The following is an 18,480-nucleotide window of genomic DNA, read 5'->3' as shown; positions in this document are numbered from 1 at the left end:
TTTGTTACAATTTTCATAGATTGAATTTTTCGTTTTCACACGGCTAAGCGCATACCCTATCGTGAACCCACTCTTCCCGAACAGGAAAACGAACCTCTTAAACCTAACAGTGATATAGTTATTTTTCCATTTTCCTAGTTAGAACAAAATTCTCCATAACAGATTCAAAGGCACTCATACAAAATAATGAACACACGCACACACCTAAGTCTAACGATATCCTTAATGCACGTAAATTGGCCTGCCATCCCAGGATGTGGCTAGATAATAAAATTACGTGACCAATGCCTACCTCTTAACAAAACTGAAGTACTGACGCCACTGCTACAGTCATTATTCACAATTAGAAAATTAATACTACAGTTACCTGGAATGATGGCTCAGGAAATGTTTGAAGAGAAAGAGATTATTAAAATTACCGTCACCTATTATTGTAAAATACTATAAGCTCAACTATTCTGTATGGAGCATTTTCAAACAGTAATTATAAACCCTATCTAACGTGCAGATATGATTCAGCTTCGTTATGTAGACGGCATCTCAACATACTGGAAAAGCGAGTGGGGCTATTTTGATGTCTTTCTACAAAAACTGAATTCCTTGATCCCGAGGATAAGATTTAAAGTTGGATGGGAAAACAACAACCAAATCCCCTTTTCAGATGTCTTTATCAGAACTAACAACTACAAATTCACTGCCTACAGCAAAACGACATTCTCACTTTCATACATACATTCTTACAGCTAATATGACATGTCAATTAAACTCGGCATAGCAAGTAACTTATATTTCTTGGAGCCCTGAGAATTTGCTCCTCAGATTTTCTTAACAAAGAAGTCGAAACAATCAGAAATCAACTTATCTTGTTAAAATACCCGAATTACACAATAGAAAAAGCCATACATAAAGCAAAGAGCATTTTTTACAAACACACAGAAAACTAAGGAAATGAAAAATACACAAACAAAAACATAATCCCTCACGAGGACAATTTACGAAAGATCACACAAATCTTAGGCCCTTCCAACACTTTAATCTTCACTTATCCGAATACACTGTGGAAATCCTTGATTAACGTTCAGTAGAAACCAGTTTCCAAAGATATTGGTTTTGTGAGATCCCCTGTGGGAACTGTGATAAGTCTTACTAAGGTTTCAATGGAAAATCTCTCTTGGAAAGATTGACGCAACATAAACGATCAGTCATATATGAACAAATTAGTTCAGCATTTTTCCATCCTATAAATGACACAACCAATAGCATGGATCGGAGCTCATCTTGAATTTTATACTTGAGTAGCTGTGGATACAAATGTCAAATGGTGGAATCTTCAAAAAAAAAAGAAAAAAAAAAAAAAAAAAAAAAAAAAAAACAAAAAAAAAAAAAAAAAAAAAAAATCAAGATAATAGGATCAACCTTTCCCATGTAGCCTGGGACTCTGACCAGATAGACAACATCTTCCTTACGGCAACAATGAAGCAGATTAAGGAAATAAACATAACCTACAGTGGCTTAGCAGCAACCCCAGGCATCACCTAAGGGTATATCTCCCACTATATATTTCACTAATGAAACTCCTTCTGTAATTCACTGCTTTTAATGGCCTTTTATACTTGACATATTTTATATATATATATATATATATATATATATATATATATATAGTATATATATATATATATATATATATAGTCGAAGGCGCATCACTACAATCCTGAGTTGTGGCCTGTCACTGGATCAATCCCACGAGACAACGAACTTATTATCAACTAAAATATTCCCTTTCTGTTAACATATATAAAAATATAATATTTATGTGGCAAAGTGAATAGGATATTAAAGGGCATTTGTGGTTTAAGGCACATATATGAATCACGATGATGTGATAATATATGTATATATATAATATATATATATATATATATATATATATATATATATATATATTATATATATATATATGTGTGTATGTGTGTGTGTGTATGATTGTATTATCTAAGCATTTATTCATGGGATGAGGTTACTGGCTACAGGGCCTACCACCATGCATGTTTTCAAGGGTCTTATGTGACCAGTTCGACGTTGCTAAACTTCCAGATTGAATGAAAAATGGTACTGTTTTCAGTCCCTACGGAATCCAAAGAAACTACTACAAGGGAGAACGGACCTTTTGTTTTATGTGTTGCTCACCATGCCCGGCAGTACCCTACCCCGGTGACCCAACCCGCCTCCATGCCATCCCTTGACCCGGCATCCCAACCCACCCCACCTCCGCGCTGTCCCCTGCCCTGGTGTCCCAACCCATCTCCCCGCCATCCCTGGCCCGGCGGCACAACCCGACTTCCCACCGTCCACTCCCCTAGTGGCACAACCCGACTCCCAGCCGTCACCTGCCCCGTTGGATCAACCCGCGTCCTCAACGTCCCCTTCCCCAGCGGCCCAACCTGCTGTCCCCTGTCCTAGCGGCCCAACCCACCATCCCCTGCCCCTGCAGCCCAACCCCGCCGTCCTCTGCCCCAGCGGCCAAACCTGCCATCCACCGCCCCTGAGGCCTAACCCACCGTCCCCTGCCCCAGCAGCCTAACTCACTGTCCCCAGCCCCGGCGGCTCAACCAGCCGTTCCCTGCCCCAGTGGCCTAACCTGCTGTCCCCTGGCCCGGCAACCCACCCGTCGTCCCCTGGCCCAGCCACCCAACCTGCCTCCGCGCAGGCCCGTGCCCCAGCAGCCCAACCCGCCTCCATGCAGGACCCTGTCCAGGCAGCCCAACCTGCTTCTGTGCCTGCCTAACCCGCCTCTGCGCCATCCCCTGCCCTGGCAGCCAAACCTGCCACCCGCTGTCCCCCTGCCTTGGCAGCAAAAACCTGACTCCCTCCCCGCTGTCCCCTGGCCCTGGTGGCCCAACCCTCCTCGCAGAAAAAAAACCGTCCCGTCCCGGCGGCCCAACCCGCCTCCTCAACATCCCAGGCCAGAGGCCCAACCCATCTCCCTGCCATTCCCTGCCCCGGCAGCGCAACCTACCTCCCCACCCAGCCGTCCCCTGCACTAGCGGCGCAACCCCGCCTCATGAGCAATCCCCTGCCCCTACGGCCCAACCTGCCTCCCTGCCATCCTCTGCCCCCCCCGGCGGCCCAACCCGCCTCCGCACCATCCCCTGCCCTGGTGGCCCAACCCGCCTCCGCACCATCCCCTGCCCTGGTGGCCCAACCCGCCTCCCAACCATCCACTGCCCCTGGGCGGCCCAACCCGGCCTCCCCGCCACCCACTGCCCCAGTGGGCACAACCCGCCTCCCAGCCGTCCCCTGCCTGGCTACCCAACCCGCCTCCAGCTGTCCCTGCCGCAGCAGCCCCCAACCCACCTCTCAACTGTTCCTTACCCCGGCAGCCCAACCCGACTCCCCACGTCCCCTGCCCTGTAGCCCAACCTGCTTCCCCTTGTTCCCTGGCCCGACGGTCCAACCCGCCCCCCCCTCCCCCCGTCCCCTGCCCCAGCATCCCACAACCAACCCCTTCGTCCTCTGCCCTGGCAGCCCAACCCCCGCTTCCCGCCCGCCTCCCACTCGTCCCCCTGCCCTGGCAGCCCGTCCCACCTCCCACTCTCTCCCCTGCACCGACGGCCCGTTCCTGCCTCCCCCTTGTCCCGTGCCCGTCCCCGGCAGCCCGTCCCGCCTCCCCTCGTCCCTTGCACCCTTGGCCTGTCCTGCCTATTCGTCCCCTGTCCTGGCAGCCCGTCCTGCCTCCCCCCTCGTCCCCTGCTCTGGCAGCCCGTCCTGCCTGCCTCACTCGTCCCCTGTCCCCGGCAGGCCCGTCCTGCCCGTCCTGCCCCCTCTCACCCGTCCTGCCCCTTGGCTTTGGCCCGTCTCGCCTCCCCCTCGTCCCCTGCCCCGGCAGCCCATCCCGCCTCCCCCTCGTCCCCTGCCCTGGCAGCCCATCCTGCCTCCCCCTTGTCCCCTGCCCGGTAGCGAATCCCGCTTCCCCCTCATCCCCTGCCCCGAGAGCCCATCCCACCTACCCCTTGTCCCTGCCCCGCCAGCCCATCATCCTGCCTCCCCCTCGTCCCCTGCCCCTACAGTAAAAAATATAAAATGGTCAGAAATAAATGAAGAATTAAACAAAGATTGGGATAACATTTTTGTAAGTGATGATATTAAGATAAAATACGGAGATATTATATAAAATATTAGAGAAATTAGGGGATAAATATATACCGAAGAAGAAAAGTAAAAAATCAGTCTTGCATACCAAGAGACAGAAGGATCTTGTTCCAGAAAATCAGAAAGTGGAAAAAAGGTCTTGCAAATAAAAAAAAAATCATGGAAAGTGATGGAACTAAAAAGTAAGATAGAAAATGGAGAACAAAAGATTATACAATCAAAAGAAAATGAAAAATGGGACTTGGAAGAAAAACCCTAGTAAATATCTAGCAAAACCCCAAACTACTATACTCGTACCGAAAAAGATGAACAAAAGAAGAATAGAAATAGGCCCTCTAAGAATTGAGGGAGATAACGAATGTAAAAAAAGGAAATATGCAACATATTGGCAGAAAGATATAAGAGAGAATTCACCCCTAGAATTGATAATGAAGATAATGATACAGAAATAGAGGATGAAAATAGTGAATATTTATCAGACATAGATATTAATAAAGCCGATATTGTGCAGGTTATTAATGAAATTAAAAATGGAGCTGCAGCTGGGCCTGATGGTGTCCCTACTATTTTGTTAAAGAAAGTAGTTCATTCTATCGCAAAGCCACTTGCAATATTAAGACAAAGTGTAGATACAGGCAAGATTTATGATGAGCATTTTTAGCATATATTACCCCTACTTTCAAAAGTGGATCAAGACTAGAGGCAAGTAATTATAGGCCTGTGAGTCTAACATCACGTATTATGAAAGTGTATGGAAGGGTAATGAAGAAATATATTATGAAACATTTACTAAAAAATAATTTGTTTAATATAGGACGAACATGATTTTGTACCCGGAAAAAGTACACAAACCCAACGGTTAGTCCACCGTGAGAACATATACAAAAATATGAAAAATGGAAATGAACAGATGTGGTTTATCTAGACTTTGCAAAAGCTTTTGACAAGGTAGATCATAATATATTAGCGAAGAAAATAGAAAACATAATAGTGGACAAAGTAGGAAGATTGTTAAAAGAATTTTTACACAACAGAAAACAGATAGTTATTGCAAACAGTGAGAAATCGGGTGAAGCTAAGGTAATATCCGGTGTGCCACAATGTACGGTGTTAGCTGCATTACTGTTTGTTATGATTGCAGACATAGACAGTAATGTTTAGGACTCGGTAGTGAGTAGTTTCGCCGATGACACAAGAATAAGTAGAGAAATTACTTGTGATGAAGATAGGAACGCACTACAAAGAGACCTAACCAAAGTATATGCTTGGGCAGAGGTAAATAGGATGGAATTTAACTCTGATAAATTTGAATCAATAAATCATGGAGATAGAGAAGGAAAGCTATTTGCATATAGGGGACCTAATAATGAGACAATCACAAATAAGGAAGCAGTTAAAGACCTTGGTGTGATGTTGAATAGGAACATGTTATGCAAGGATCAAATAGCAATTCTATTGGCAAAATGTAAGGAAAAAATGGGAATGTTGTTACGGCACTTCAAAACAAGAAAAGCTGAACACATGATTATGCTTTATAAAACGTATGTTCGTAGTCCACTTGAATATTGCAATATGATATGGTACCCACACTATCAAAGGGATATTGCACAAATAGAGAGTGTACAAAGGTCCTTTACAGCTAGAATAGAAGAAGTTAAGGATCTTGATTACTGGGAAAGACTACAATCTTTAGAATTATAGTCTAGAAAGGAGAAGAGAACGCTACATGATAATTCAGGCATGGAAACAGATAGAAGGAATTGCCAAAAACATCATGGAGCTAAAAATATCAGAAAGAGCAAGCAGAGGTAGATTAATAGTGCCCAAAACAATACCAGGAAAAATAAAAAAGGAAGGAAAGCACAAACAGGACATTAATCCACTACGCACAAGCATTGACAATGCAGCGTCTATTCAATGCGTTGCCAGCTCATCTGAGGAATATATCAGGAGTGAGCGTAGATGTGTTTAAGAATGAGCTCGACAAATATCTAAGCTGCATTCCAGACCATCCAAGGTTGGAAGACGCAAAATATACCGGAAGATGCACTAGCAACTCTCTGGTAGACATTAGAGGTGCCTCACACTGAGGGACCTGGGGCCCAACCCCCCTCCCCCTCGTCCCCTACCCTGGGTTAAAGATTTTTAGTATTTCAAGAAATACATGTCTACTAAAAAATCCGTCAGTTGTTTATATTTTGCAAGATGACACCAAATTTGCCAATGTAACTTACTGAAAGTTATATTACTTGATATTCTAAGCATCAAATAACCAAATTAATGCTGTTTTTTTATTATCCTTATTATTAATATCTTCATCTCTTAATCCGTGTAAAGCATTTACTTTGAATGGTTAACAATGAAAATATATCTAAGAAATAATTGTATTCCCCGGGGAATCCCTGAATTATTTTCTAATTGTCCTAAAATTGTGACCTTACCTAAGATGAGCTTGTTTCACCTCTCATCTCAACAGACTAGTGAATATTGGCTGTTAGGTATCAGGCTATTGAACCTACTATGAGATTCAGAGCCTTTGTCCCGGTGTTTTTCCGGAATAACTTTTTTTCCGTGCATTTGACGAAGGTATCACTTACAGTCCAGTCGAATCATGCAGATTTTTAGGCAAAAAGCACACATTGGGTTAAAAGTATGAAACTTGGTACAGTGTTACATTACATCACTGTGAACTATTTTAGCTATGGACCCAACCTTAAAAATCCAAAATGGCCGCCATTTTCAAGATGGCAGAGAGTGGTTTGAAAAATTACTTTAGTCTTGCAAGATGTGCCATTTTTATGATGTACAGGAGTTGGATGAATAAAGAAGCATTAGTTAACATGTATAGTGCATATACTCTTCTTAAATTGAAGGAAATTATACAATTTGGTGGCTTAATAAAAGACGGCAATTCATTTTTAACTCAAAAATGAGAAAATTAAGTGATAATTTGTGACACAAACGAAGTAATATTTCGAGACTATATCATATATCAATGTTATATGAGTAAATATGAATATATGTTCACGTATTCCTTTTAATTTGAAAGGAATTATACAATTTGGTTATTCAATGAATGACTGCACAACACATTTCGAACTGAAAAAAAAATTAAATAATGACTTCTGTTATAAACTACTATCATTTTGAACTGAACCATTAGAAACTTACATGACTATTTTTGCCGGCTAAAAAGCAACAGCTTATTTTGAGGGAAACTTTGGAGCTTGTCCTTTGTTTCTTCTGTTATTTTCGCTTCTCCTTCGTCCTTTCGCTAGCTATCGGACAAAGATAGAGGAGGGGGCATGTGTTGTTGGTGTTTATTTTTATTGATTTATTTCTTTGTTTATTTTTTTTTATTTTTTATTTCTTATGTATTTTGATTTATTTATTTATTCATTTACTTGTTTTTATCTATTTATTTTGTTTATTTATTTATTTATTTATTTATTTATTTATCTATCTATTTTCATTTGTTTATTTATTTATTTTGATTTATTTATCTATTTATTCTTATTTATTTATTTATTTATTTATTTTGATCTATTTTATTTATTCATTCATTTATCTTTTTTATTTGTTTATTTATTCATTTGTTTTCATTTTTTCATTTATTTTTATTTTATTTCATTTATTTATATATTTTATTCATTTATTTCTATATTTTTATTTATTACTATTTATTTATTTCTTTATTTTTATTTTTATCTATTTTTATTTATTTATTTATTTCTAATTGTTCATTTTTATTTATTTATTTAATTTTATTTATTTTTATTTTTTATTTTCATTTAATCCCTTTACAAGATCAGATGAGGGCTTTTTTTATTTTTTCAAGACGTTCACTAATGAAATAAATCCTGAAACTGCATCTTTTCAGTTTCCTCCATATGCTTAACTGTGTAAGCTACATTAGGGTCAATATTATCACGGGTATCAAGAACAAGATCTCTTGAATGTTCTAAAAATGGATTACCCATTTCGCATTACATCCACTAGAGACTTCACATCGTTAACAAATGATTTCTGTACACGTTGTCTGTTCGCAGTGCTTAACATTGGTGGGTGTATTCTGCTGACACTGGATCAGTTCTGGGGATGATTCAAATTCATTAACAGCCCGAGCCATTTCAGGACCAGACACCATCCAGCGAAGGAGTTGTGAAGCATACCTCTTGATATTCCCACTGTCAGCTATTGTGAAAAGACCATGTTTAAATTTAGGGTGGACAAACCACATTTTCAGTAATCGTTTCAAAGCTTCTCCAACATCTGTTTCGAAAGTAAGCAAGACATCCCGGCCTTCCTCGTGTGCTTGCAAATCTGGAATAGAAGATAATATTCGATTTTTCAAGTTTGTAGTATTTAGTTGACCAACATCTACCCCTAATTGCCCAAGAAGCCTTGTATACATTGTAGTAAGGTCAGCTCATTTGAATACTGGAACAGTCTCATTACTGTTTGTGATTCTTCAATAAAAGTAATCCACTCTGCAAGGACAATGCCATGGATCATATCGTCCTGGTTCTCTTCCACAGTCTTAGGAATATGTCTGCTTGCTTTTCTATACAAACCTACCAAACATTTTGCATGATATACCGCTTCTTGTGAGATTAGATCACCTTCACTCAATTTAGCTAACAGCACAGTATCTTGCAGTTCAAGTTCACATTCTCGAACTCGTCTGTCTGTGTTAAATGTTGATGGCTCATGAAGAACACCAGCAGCATCATCATAGAAAAAACAAATGTCTCTCCTCAATTTTGCTGCATCCCCACAACTCTGTCTAGTGAATTTACTAGTACTTGTTGACTGTTCTTCTGTACCCAAAGAGTGTTTTCTTTTTTCCTGCATTGATATCTTCAAGCGTGAAAATTTGTTTCTACAAGATTTATGCCATTTAGCTTTGTAATGCTGTAAAGTTTCGGCTATGACTCCTTTCTTGAGGTGTTCTAATCGTATTACCTTACTGTTACTGGAAACCAATGTAATGAGCAGCACCTTTCAAGATTTTCTTCAAAAGTATGATAACCTGTCCCAATTGGAATATCTGTTCTTCTGTTATCAGCAGGACACTGAAGGGCTTCAGAGGTTCTGTCTTGACATATGACACATTTATTCATCTCGAAATCATGATCTTTGTTATCTGCCGACGTTGATTCTTCTTTATTAAATATTTTTACACTATTTGCCATTTGTTCAGTCTCCTTCCTTAGAACTAGTCTCTCCTGATCAAACCCTGAAGTGAAATGGAAATAATATAATTGTGCTTTTATAGCATGCAGTATTCAACATGCAGAGAAATCATTAATATAGTCGCCTAACTTTAACACGGAAAGTTGGATCATTAGATGTAAATGATGAATAAAGAGATGCTTAATCCTTATTGCATATGTCTATAATATTCTAGAGAAACATATAAGTATCCCAGTTTTATGCATGGTCTAGTCATGACCAAAAAATATAAATGCACAAGAAAATTGGTTGTAATATATCAAGCAAAATGGCCGCCATTTTGAATTTTCAGCTGGGTCATTAGCTAATATTGTTTAGTATGGTAAGTCCTATTAACATACTAAATTTGATGCTTTTAACCCAAAGTGTGCGTTTTTTTCACGATTCGACTGGACTATTAGCCATACTATACTTGATATCCCTACTTAACTTTGGGCAGCATTCTTTATTACTTATATTAGAAAAAAGTATATTCATACGAGTAAAATAAAGCAGCTGACGCCAGTGGCTGAACACACTACTGTACGGGTTCAAAGTTATACGTGACGTGAACATAAGACATCCCGACTCCTCCCACAAGGTGATGACAACAAACAGCTGTCTCTGAAATTCTGAATGAATATTCGTACCTTGTCAAGGCTTCAAGAATGGCACCTACGATAAGTCATTGTCCCCGTGGTTGGAGAACAGCTTTTGTGATTCGACTTGCACAATTGTTTAGAGGTGAGGAGGCCCGTGGCAAACCCTACGTAAGCTTGAACAGGTAATGAATAATAGGGCGCTTTTTTCGGGTAAGGAGCACACCCGGATATCCAAGGCTACTAAGTTTTTGTCATTTTGACTTCCATAAAGTGCAGAAAGATAATTATAAATGCTCTATTTATTACAATGATCGTCACTGTCATATTAAATATCAAAGGAGTTACGACGAATGCCAAAGTTTTCTTCACTTTGGTCATTGATTTTTAATTATATAATTTTTCAATTGAGAAATAGTGACAGTAAATAATTTCTCAGATTACTTGTGGAAACTATTTTTCAAGGATTCTAGCACTACTACTACTACTAGCACTACTACAAAGTGTAAACAAGGAGTGTAGGTTGTACTTCATTGTTGCTCGAGGTTGAGACTTTTTCGCGAATAGCCAATCATCCACCGAGAAGGAGCAAAGTTAATGACGTCACTAGTTACTTCATAATATCTTCGAAAGACATTCCTCTGCGCTTGCTGGCGATATTTACAAGAAGTCGGTGTTACTCTTATAATTACCAGACTCATGCAACTTTCGCAATACAGAATACAGTAAAAAAAAAAAAAAAATTAGGTAGGGATGTCAGATACCCTGTGACAAAGTGTCATCTTTGTCAGGTACGTTGATAAAATTTTATTCCGGAAAAACACCGGGACACCGGCTGTGAATCTCATAGTAGGCTATTGTTATTATTATATTATGCCCATGGACGAAGCTTATATGGGATGACATCGTTGGAGATGTCAATTATTTTACCATAATGTTGTCAAATTTTATTGCGTCAGTTTGACTTATGAATAAAGAACGATAATAATTAGTTCTGCCTCTGGAGGGTAAAGCAGTACTGTAAATTTATGGTAGCAAGAAAGGCACATAAACGTCGACAAATTGGTCAGCTATTTTGCTCAAGTGTATACAAAGTACAGCAGACAAAATAAAAATTTTCATTTTTAAATATAGTACACATTGTCCGTGGTAAATGCTATAAAAATAATTTAAAAATCTATAACGACTGCTTAGAAAAATAACCATAACGTAGTTGCCATTACTACACGTTATGGCTTCACTGCAGAGGAAATATACTCGCAAAATTAAATATTTTTGTTTGTTCATAAAGTACATATTGTATATAGTAAATGGTGCATAAATTATTGACAGTCTTAACAGACAGCCGAAAAACAAGTTTCAGAGTGTAGAGTTTCCCACTAGATTGTATGGGCTGCGCTATTGTTTACGTAAGAATCATCGCATAGCGATGGCGCCAGGCAGTGCACGTCACAGACTGGTTTGGCTGTTATACGCTGTTCAATCTCTCGTCTCTACATATATGCTCGCGAGTCCTTATGGGAAAGTTGTAACTATGGGATCAGTGGTGCCATCCACTATCTTCTGATCTTTAATTATTATATAATAAATATAGCAATGCATTAATCTGGATTGATTATCTAAATATTCTATCAAAAAATTAAGTAAATTGATATAGCTTATCATCTCTTCATGTATAAATACTGGTGTTAAACTAGATTTCACTCAAACGTTGAAAATTATGGATGAAAGGGAATAAAAATAAATGAATAAATTTATTAGATATATCAGGCTAACCTATAACAAACTTAAACTCTTCCGTTATAATTTGATATCTTTGTTTTATCATACTGAAATTGATATCTTTACTTTATTATACTGGCCCTGGATGCACTATCATTTACGATGGTGTCAAGTTAAGTTTTTGTTCGTTACATTTCATTTTTGGGTTTTTTATGGTTTTTCAATATTACATAACCACATAATTTTCTGCGACTGCTGACAAATACAAATATGCCTCTGACCATATTATTCAGAAATTAAATGGAAAACCGGAATATTAGGATTAAACTTTCCATGGAGGTGGGACCCGACCAGATAGACAACATCTTTCTTAAGGCAACGATGACGCGGATTAAGGCAATAAACACAACCTGCGTTGGTTTAGCAGCGACCCCAGGCACCACCTAAGTGTATATATATCTCCCACTAGATATTTTAAAAATGAAACTCCTTCTGTAATTCACTGCTTGATAAGGGTAAAAGTAAGTCCACCAAAATGTAGTCCTTAGCTTTAAAATTCAGTTTTTTAATGGGTCTTTTATACTTGAAATATTATATATATATATATATATATATATATATATATATATATAATATATACTATATATATATATATATTATATATATATATATATATATGGTCTACGACGCATCACTACAATTCTGAGTTGTGGCCTGTCACTGGAACGATCCCACGAGACGACGAACTTTTTATCAACTAAAATATTCTCCTTAGCTTAACATATATATGAAAATATATTGTTTACGTGGTAAAGTGAATAGGATATTAAAGGACATTTGTAGTTAAAGCATGTATTTGAATCACGATGGAGTGATAAAATACATCATATATATATATATATATATATATATATATATATATATATATATATATATATATATATATATATATATATATGTAATGTATTCTCATAAGCATTTTTTCATGGGATCAGGTTACTGGCTACAGGGCCTACCACCATGGATGTTCAAGGGTCTTATGTGACGTGTGACGATGGTATCAGTTCAAGGGTGTTATTTGACGATGGTGTCAATCATTATTTTCTTTTTTTAAGGTCATGCATCTAAGTACTGACCAGTTCGACATTGCTAAACTTCCTGATCGAACGAAAAGCGGTACTGTTTTAGGTCCCCACGGAATCCAAAGAAACTACTAGGGTAGAACGGACCTTTTGTTTTATGCGTTGCTCACCCTTGTCAGATGTCTGCTGGTCTGCAAACACTCAATTTTAAGAACATTTTCTTTACACGTTTATATACGCATAGCGTTTCAATACTTTAATCTCCTGGATAGAAACAGTTTCCCAGAATTAATTTTTGTCAGTTTCACAATTTAGTTTTTTTTTTTTTCGAAAACCAAACTCATTTAAATTTCAGAGCAAATCTTGTAAATTTCATCACTGCGTTATCATGTACCCTCCCATTTTATTGTTCCGTATTGCATTTATCGAATATTCATACATAGTTCAGTTCAAGAAACGTAAGAAGATGAAAAACACGTATACAGAAAAGACAAATCAATAGCAGTGGTCGGAGACAGCTAATATTTGAGTTACCTGAGCAATGCTAGGTCTGTTTTCGTTAATCCAGCCACAAAAAATTTCGGAAAATCCACAATCTAGACCACTAGTAATAAAATATTAAATTTAAAAACTTTATCATGTGTCCATTAACACATGTAAAATCGCTAACCATGAGAACTGAACATCTGTGTATGAAGGATTGGAAACAAACAAAATCAAATAAAACATGCGCCGAAATATCTTCGGCTCAATCGAGTTTTCTGTACAGCGTTTAATGCTGAATGAGTCGCGTCACATGCAACTTTCAGGAACGGCGTGTCCATTGCGTTGCCAGCCGCGCGATCATGATCATGTTAACCTTAAATCAAATAAACACAACTGAGGCTAGAGTGCTGCAATTTGGTATGTTTGATGATTGGAGGGTGGATGATCAATATACCAATTTGCATTCCTCTAGCCACAGTAGTTTTTCAAATTTGAAGGCGGACAGAAAAAGCATGGAAGGACAAACAAAGACATCTCAATAATATTCTTTTAAAGAAAACTAAAAAGAGTAAATGGGCCGGGGAGGATGATTTCAACACATATTTCACATCAACATTTGACAGAGGCACTACTAATCCTTTTGCTTTTTTTTATGATAATATACACACAGATATAGATATATATATATATATATATATATATATATATATATATATATATATATATATATATATATATATATATATATATATATATTTATATATAGATATGATTGTTTGTACATGGGTTTTGTAAGTATAAAATATCATGGCATGAAAACAATGATGTGTTCCAATATCTTCGGCAGCAAGTAGCTTTTATTTTTATTCAATATATCTGAAGATTATTATCATTGCACAAAATATTACTTAAAATTTAATATTAAATTTAAAACAACCGGCCAGTTCTCAACTCTCTCCTTCTCTCTGTGTGTATGTGTGTGTGTGTGGGTTTGTGTGATAAACACACGCAAACAATAAGTAGGAATTCGCGCAAGCATGCATTAACAGTTCTCCGCTTCACCCAGCACTGCTTGCCGCGTCTTTTCTTGGCGACAATGATCACTAAATTCCCCAAAATCATAAGCCACTTCTCGATCGTTTTACGACTATTGTTGTATCATACGACCTTAAAACTTTAATTTTCTGTCACCCCCCACTCACAAATCAATTACATTCCACGGGGACGTCACACATGCTTATCTGAGATCTTTTCTCACACTACAGTGACTACACGATTTACAATTCCACCTAACAGAAGCTTAAATTCCATCAAACAAAACTTTAATGTTCCAAAAATCAAGCTTTTCACAAACCATCATCCAACCTTTGGATTCCAATACAAAAATACACAATCTCGAGATCCATGTAATTCATATTTTTACCCACACTAATAACTTCTCCGTAACTACTCCATTATAGTTATAAAATTTTCAGGTATCTAACTTTCTGAATAGGAACTTTATAAACTGCCAGATGTCACTATGCTGACAGAGTAACAACTTTTATTCATACCACTCATTCCTTACAAACCAGGATCAGCCGCTTAAGCAAACAATCATATACAGCAGCCTCTCACTCATATTCCTGTCAAATACTATGGCTTTTTATACGCTTTTCTTAAACTTGCTCTTTTATGTCTTGTTGTTTGACTGGGTCAAATTTTGTAAATCAATTTTAGGGAATACGTAAGTTTTCCCATCATGAGGATCACTTATCTATAGAATGATTAAAAAAATTAATGAGACACAGTAAGAAAACTATACTGATTGACTATAACTAAAAATATAAAAACCGCCTCCTGACCGTTCCAGAACTGGTGGCCCAACGACCTCTCAGCCGTCCCGTGCACCGACGCCTGCCCAACCCGCCTCCACTCCGTCCCAAGCTCTGGCGGCCCAACCCGCCTACCTGTTGTCCCCTGCCCAGGCCCTCGGCGGCCCAGCCAGCCTCCCCACCATCCCCTGATATGGCGGCTCAACCCGCCTCCCCGCCGTCCCCAGCCCTAATGGCCCATCCCTCATCCCCTTCCATCCCCAGCCACGGCAGCCAAACCCGCCTCCATGCCCTTCCCTGACCTGGTGGCCCAACCTGCCTCCCAGCTGTTCCCAGCACCGGTGGCCCACCCACTTCCCCAATGTGGCCCTACCGACCTCCCCGCCATTCCCAGCTCAGGCAGCCCTACCCACCTCCCTGCCTTTCACTGCCCCAGTGGCCCAACACACCTCCCCACCGTCCCCTGCCTCGGTGGCCCAACTCGCCTCCCCACCGTCACCTGCCCCGGTTGCCCAACCCGCCTTCCCTTGCAGCCCAACTAGCCTTCCAGGCGTCCCATGCCACACCGGCCCTACCCACCTCCCCGCCGTCCCCAGCCCCGGCAGCCCAAGACAGCTCCCCACTGTCCCCTGCCTTGGCGGCCCAACCTGCCTCCCCACCGTCCCCAGCCCCGGCAGCCCAAGACAGCTCCCCACTGTCCCCTGCCTTGGCGGCCCAACCTGCCTCCCCACCGTCCCCAGCCCCAGCAGCCCAAGACAGCTCCCCACTGTCCCCTGCCTTGGCGGCCCAACCTGCCTCCCCACCGTCCCCAGCCCCGGCAGCCCAAGACAGCTCCCCACTGTCCCCTGCCTTGGCGGCCCAACCTGCCTCCCCACCGTCCCCTGCCACGGCGGTCCAACCAGCTCCCCACTGTCCCCTGCCCTGGTGGCCCCCCCAACCCGCCTCCCCCCCCGCCCCGCCCTCCCCAGCCCCAGGGTGGCCCAGCGCCGCCCTCCCATTCCGTCCCCAGCCCTGGCGGCCTAACCCCCCTCCCTCCCGCCCCTGGCAGCCCAACCCGCCTCCCCGCCCTCCCCTGCCCCAGTGGTCCAACCAGCCTCCCCCTTGTCCCCTGCCCCGGCAGCCCACCCGCCTCCCCGCCATCCCCTGCCCTGGCGGCTCAACTCGCCTCCCCGCCCTCCCCATGCCCTGGCCGCCCAACTCGCCTCCCCGCCTTCCCCTGCCTTGGCCCAACCCGCCTCCCTGCCATCCCCTGACACGGCCGCCCAACCCACCTCCCCTGCCCCAGCCACCCAACCCACCCACCTCCCCTGCCCCAGCCGCCCAACCCGCTCCCCGCCCTCCCCTGCCCAAGCGGCCCACCAGCGGCCCAACCTGCCTCTCCACCACCGTCCCCAAGCCCCTGGCCATAACCCACCCTCCCGGACCCCGCCGGGAAGGGGGGGTTTTTTGGCCCCAACCCGCCTCCCTGCCCTCCCAATTCCCCCTGCCCCAGCAGTCCCAAACCAAGCCTCCTCATATTGTTCCCCACTGACCGGCAGCCCACCCGCCTCCCCGCACCCTCCCTGCCTTGGCGGCCCAACCTGCCTCCCCGCCTTCCCCTGCCCCGGTCTGCCCAACCCACCTCCCCTCCCTCCCCTGCCCCGGCCGTCCAAACCCACCTCCCTGCCCCTACCCCTGCCCCGGCCGCCCAACCTGCCTCCCACCCTCCCCTGCCCCAGCTGCCCAACCCGCCTCCCTGCCCTCCCCTGCCCCGGCAGCCCAAACCTGCCGACCCTGCCCGGCAGCCCAACCTGCCGTACCCTGCCCGGCCGCCCAACCCTCCCCACGCCATCCCCCACCCCAGCACCCTAGCAGCCCAACCCCCTCCCCGCCTTCCCCACCCCTGGCGGCCCAACCCGCCTATCCACTTAACACCTCACCTTAACTTTAGAACCATAATATGCCACTGAATCCTCTCAATTCTCCTGGAGCTTCCATGAATCCTTTCTCTCTTCTCCTGCCACTTCTACGAATTCTCTCATTTTCTTCAAGATTTCTACAATCCTCCAATTTCCTGGGGCTTCCACGAATCAATAAAACTAACAAAACATTTCATCATTTATTTCCGTACAACTTCAGTTTCATTCAAGGATTAACAAAGAAATCTTATTTCAAAATAAACATCCCACTTTCTCCTGGAGTTTCTTCAGGTCGTACACCAGTTTCTCCTTCGCTCCTCGCACCTGTCCAACCTCATCTTCCATCTGCTCGTTCCCGTCGTCCTGGGCACAGACCTTCCTCTCCAACAACTTGGGGCAAAGATATCGTTCCTCTAGAAGGCATATCAGCTCATTACTCTTGAGTTTCGCAGCCTCAACTTCACACTGGAGTCAACACTTTCCATTCGAGAGGTCTTCCACTTCCTTCTGCATGCGCTCGAACCTAAGTTCGAGGTCTTTATGGTCGGATTCGCGCTTTTTGTTCCTGGATGAGCCTCCGCAGCTTCTTCAGTCTTGAGCTGCAGGTCTTTCTCCTTCTGTCGTAGGACGTTCTCATGCCTATCAAGCTGGTAATTTGCCTCTGCCAACTGCACAGTCACATAGTGTATTGTTTCTCTGCCCAATTTCCTTTGCGTTCAAGGATTTTCTTCTGTCATCTTGAGGATCTTGTCTTCCACCTGCTGTTTCTCCCTCTTCTCTTCATCGTTCTTCTTCATAAACAACGTTTCAGCTTCGAGCCAGTGGTCCCTGTCTTGCCAGGCCAGTTGTAACACCTCCTGAGTGATCTGTATAACACGAGTGCGTTCTTCCCTGTCGCCCGCCTTCTGCATCTCTTCATAGTAGTGGAACTTCTGATGCAGCTGAAGAATTATCCTCTCCTAGTTCACCTGCTGCTCTCTCTAGCACTGGATGGTGTCTCGCAAGACCACAATTCTCTCGTTCAGTTCCTTTTCCTCGGGCTGTTCACCCCTATCATCAATCATCAAAATCCTCACCAGTGATAAGGCAGCCACAGCAAGCAAGATGACTACTCCTGCGTTAGACATTTCTCCGTATTTCGAACAACATCTGGACAACAACGTCCCAACAACACCTCAGTTCATATACTCTCATCTCTCACTCTCGATTTTTCATTGATTTCCTATATTCCACGAGAGATATTTCGATTTATCAAAATATAACAGGAAAGATTCTGAAAGACTTGAATTATGTCTTGTCTCTTGGTGTTATAAATTTTTTAATATCTCTCTCTCTCTCTCTCTCTCTCTCTCTCTCTCTCTCTCTCTCTCTCTCTCTCTCTCTCTCTCTCTCTCTCTCTCTCTCATGTACGGGATCTTTTAATCTCAAATTTTGTAAGAACTATTAGGGATTTTTTTGCTGTATCTTTTTGTTTGATCTTATCTATGGCAATAAATTCGGGGATTTTCCTCTC

At 42.1% G+C, this 18,480-nt stretch overlaps 3 protein-coding genes across 3 annotated transcripts in view; all 3 read left to right on the top strand.

Annotated features, from left to right (window-relative positions):
* Positions 1 to 3,047, top strand: part of LOC135216485 (uncharacterized) — a 105,507-nt gene extending 102,460 nt beyond the window's left edge. The window contains exons 4-5 of the mRNA XM_064251855.1: positions 2,203 to 2,421; positions 2,580 to 3,047. Coding sequence (XP_064107925.1) covers positions 2,203 to 2,421; positions 2,580 to 3,047 — 687 coding nt within the window. The remainder of the gene's footprint in view (positions 1 to 2,202; positions 2,422 to 2,579) is intronic.
* Positions 3,048 to 3,064: 17 nt separating this feature from the next.
* LOC135216484 (uncharacterized) lies at positions 3,065 to 15,302 on the top strand. The gene is made up of 2 exons (XM_064251854.1): positions 3,065 to 4,069; positions 15,108 to 15,302. The coding sequence occupies exons 1-2, from the start codon at positions 3,065 to 3,067 to the stop codon at positions 15,300 to 15,302; spliced, it is 1,200 nt and encodes a 399-aa protein (XP_064107924.1).
* A 128-nt stretch (positions 15,303 to 15,430) lies between these two features.
* LOC135216483 (uncharacterized) lies at positions 15,431 to 16,600 on the top strand. Its single transcript, XM_064251853.1, has one exon. The coding sequence runs from the start codon at positions 15,431 to 15,433 to the stop codon at positions 16,598 to 16,600; it is 1,170 nt and encodes a 389-aa protein (XP_064107923.1).
* The last annotated feature ends 1,880 nt before the right edge of the window (positions 16,601 to 18,480 follow it).

Source organism: Macrobrachium nipponense, chromosome 6, assembly GCF_015104395.2.
Source record: "Macrobrachium nipponense isolate FS-2020 chromosome 6, ASM1510439v2, whole genome shotgun sequence".
NCBI classification, from domain to species: domain Eukaryota; kingdom Metazoa; phylum Arthropoda; class Malacostraca; order Decapoda; family Palaemonidae; genus Macrobrachium; species Macrobrachium nipponense.
The sequence above is the reverse complement of the archived record's forward strand: the minus strand, read 5'-3'. Positions and strand labels throughout refer to the sequence as shown.